Consider the following 1,835-nt stretch of genomic DNA (forward strand, 5'->3'; position numbering starts at 1 on the left):
GCGTTCCCCTGCTCGCTGCTGCTGCACCCGCCCTGCTCGCCGCCGCGTGCTCCTCCTTCTCGCCGGTTTCGAGCTCCAGCCGCGAGCTCCGCCGATTCTCGCCGCCGCCATGCAAGAAGCAGCACATCCCGAAGCCGCCACCGTCCTTCATGGCGGCGCACACCGCGGCGAGCTCGACCGCAGCCTCCCGCACCTCGGCCTCCCGCTCGCCGAGGAGAGGGGCACACCACGGCGCCAGGAGGAGCGGGGTGGGTGCGGCGGCGGCAAGTAGGGGGCTCGGCAACGGGCAAGCAGGAGAAGCGCGGCGGCGGACCGGTGTGCGAGCAGGAGGAGCCCATGGGGGGACCGGCGGATGTGGCATGTGGGGAAGGAGAAGGAAGGGGCTAACATGTGGGGGGCCACATGTCAGTGAGTAGAAAGAGATGACAGTAGCAGGGGCATTTTGGTCCATACGAAAATATGGAGGGAGCGGGGCCGTATGGATACACCTGCAACTGGGCCCAACATGGTGTCAAACGTACATAATAGCATATTTCCAACAACATGTGAATTGTAATGTTAATACCATAATTTCTCGAGAAGTAATGGCGCGCTTCAAATACGGTAAAATTATAATGACACAGATCCAATTAATCTTTTTTTTTTCGCCCTCCATGCCACTCCATGCAGAAATGCAATATTGTTCTTCGTGCTCATCTCTCCCTATGCATTTCTCGTTCTTGGCCTCGTAGAGGTATCTGTCTGTCCACACCGACCAGAAATTTGATCTCGCGGTCTCTCTGTCTCTAGCGCTGTTCTTCGTTGATTTGTTGTTTGTGGGCACTCTTCACTGCCTTGAGTTCATGAAGCTGGAAACTCCGCCACAAAAAGCAGCCTGCATTTACTTGTTGAATCTGTTTCTCCTCCTGTGACGGAGCAAGAAGAAGATCATCCAAGAACCCCGGCAGGACTCTCGTCGATTGGTTAGATGCAACGAGATGGTGCATGAGCAGAGCAGCGGCGGCCACCACCATCAGCAGTTGCCAGGGGCGGCACCCCCGCGCGACCAGCAGGTGCGGCGCCCCCTGGCGGCACCCGACGGCGCCCCCTCGCGGGCCCCCGGGCGGCCCCCCCTCGGCGACGTGCGACGTGCCCCCCACGGCGGACGCGCGGAGCCCAGGCGCGGGCCCCCGAGGCGCGCCGCCCCGCCCGACGCTGGACGCACGGCGCCCACGGCCACGCAGGCCCCCGCGCAGCCCCCCACGCACGGGCCTCTGCAGCTGCAGGCGGAGCGGGCGGCGAGTCGAATCCGGAGGGGAGGGGCGGGACGGGGGCCTGGGGTGGATGCGGAGTAATAGTGTGGATGTGGTGCGCGTGAGAATGAGGGAGGATAGGATTTGATATAAGGGTAAAATAGTTATTTTACTAGGTTAAGTTCACATGTTAGAGTTTTTAGATCTGTTAACTTTTAACGGATGGTGGTTGGAATGGTACACATGTCAAAACGAAAAAACACGATGGTATAAAAATATCACCAAATTTTTTAGTAGTATAGACGTCTAGATTATTTTTTGTAATGGTATACATATAAAAGCCTCCGGTTCTTATCCTGGTAGACGATTTTCTATAGTGGAATGAATTTCTATCGAGTTCAAGACGATGGGAAAAGTTGTGCTTAGAGTTGCGGTCTTGCGGAAGGTAAAAGGTTTTTTAGATTTATGGAATTGAACGTTGCATTGGGTATCAGGAATAATCTAGACAATTACGTGGCGAAACTTCGAGACTGTGCATGAAAATAATTCATCACCGACAGACGATATTTAGCATGTGTTCCTACCGGCCGGCGACGTGGCTCA

General features: G+C 55.9%; 1 protein-coding gene across 1 annotated transcript; it reads left to right on the forward strand.

Moving 5' to 3' along the window:
• The first annotated feature begins 977 nt into the window (after nucleotides 1–977).
• On the forward strand, nucleotides 978–1,334 carry LOC120710117 (proline-rich proteoglycan 2-like). Its single transcript, XM_039995786.1, has one exon. It carries the CDS (start codon nucleotides 978–980, stop codon nucleotides 1,332–1,334), a length of 357 nt encoding a protein of 118 aa, XP_039851720.1.
• Nucleotides 1,335–1,835: the final 501 nt, after the last annotated feature.

Source organism: Panicum virgatum, chromosome 5K (assembly GCF_016808335.1).
Source record: "Panicum virgatum strain AP13 chromosome 5K, P.virgatum_v5, whole genome shotgun sequence".
Classification (NCBI taxonomy): Eukaryota; Viridiplantae; Streptophyta; class Magnoliopsida; order Poales; family Poaceae; genus Panicum; species Panicum virgatum.

Excerpts from the sequence above, each read along its gene's own strand:
- LOC120710117 (XM_039995786.1), top strand. The coding sequence starts at position 978 with ATGGTGCATGAGCAGAGCAGCGGCGGCCACCACCATCAGCAGTTGCCA.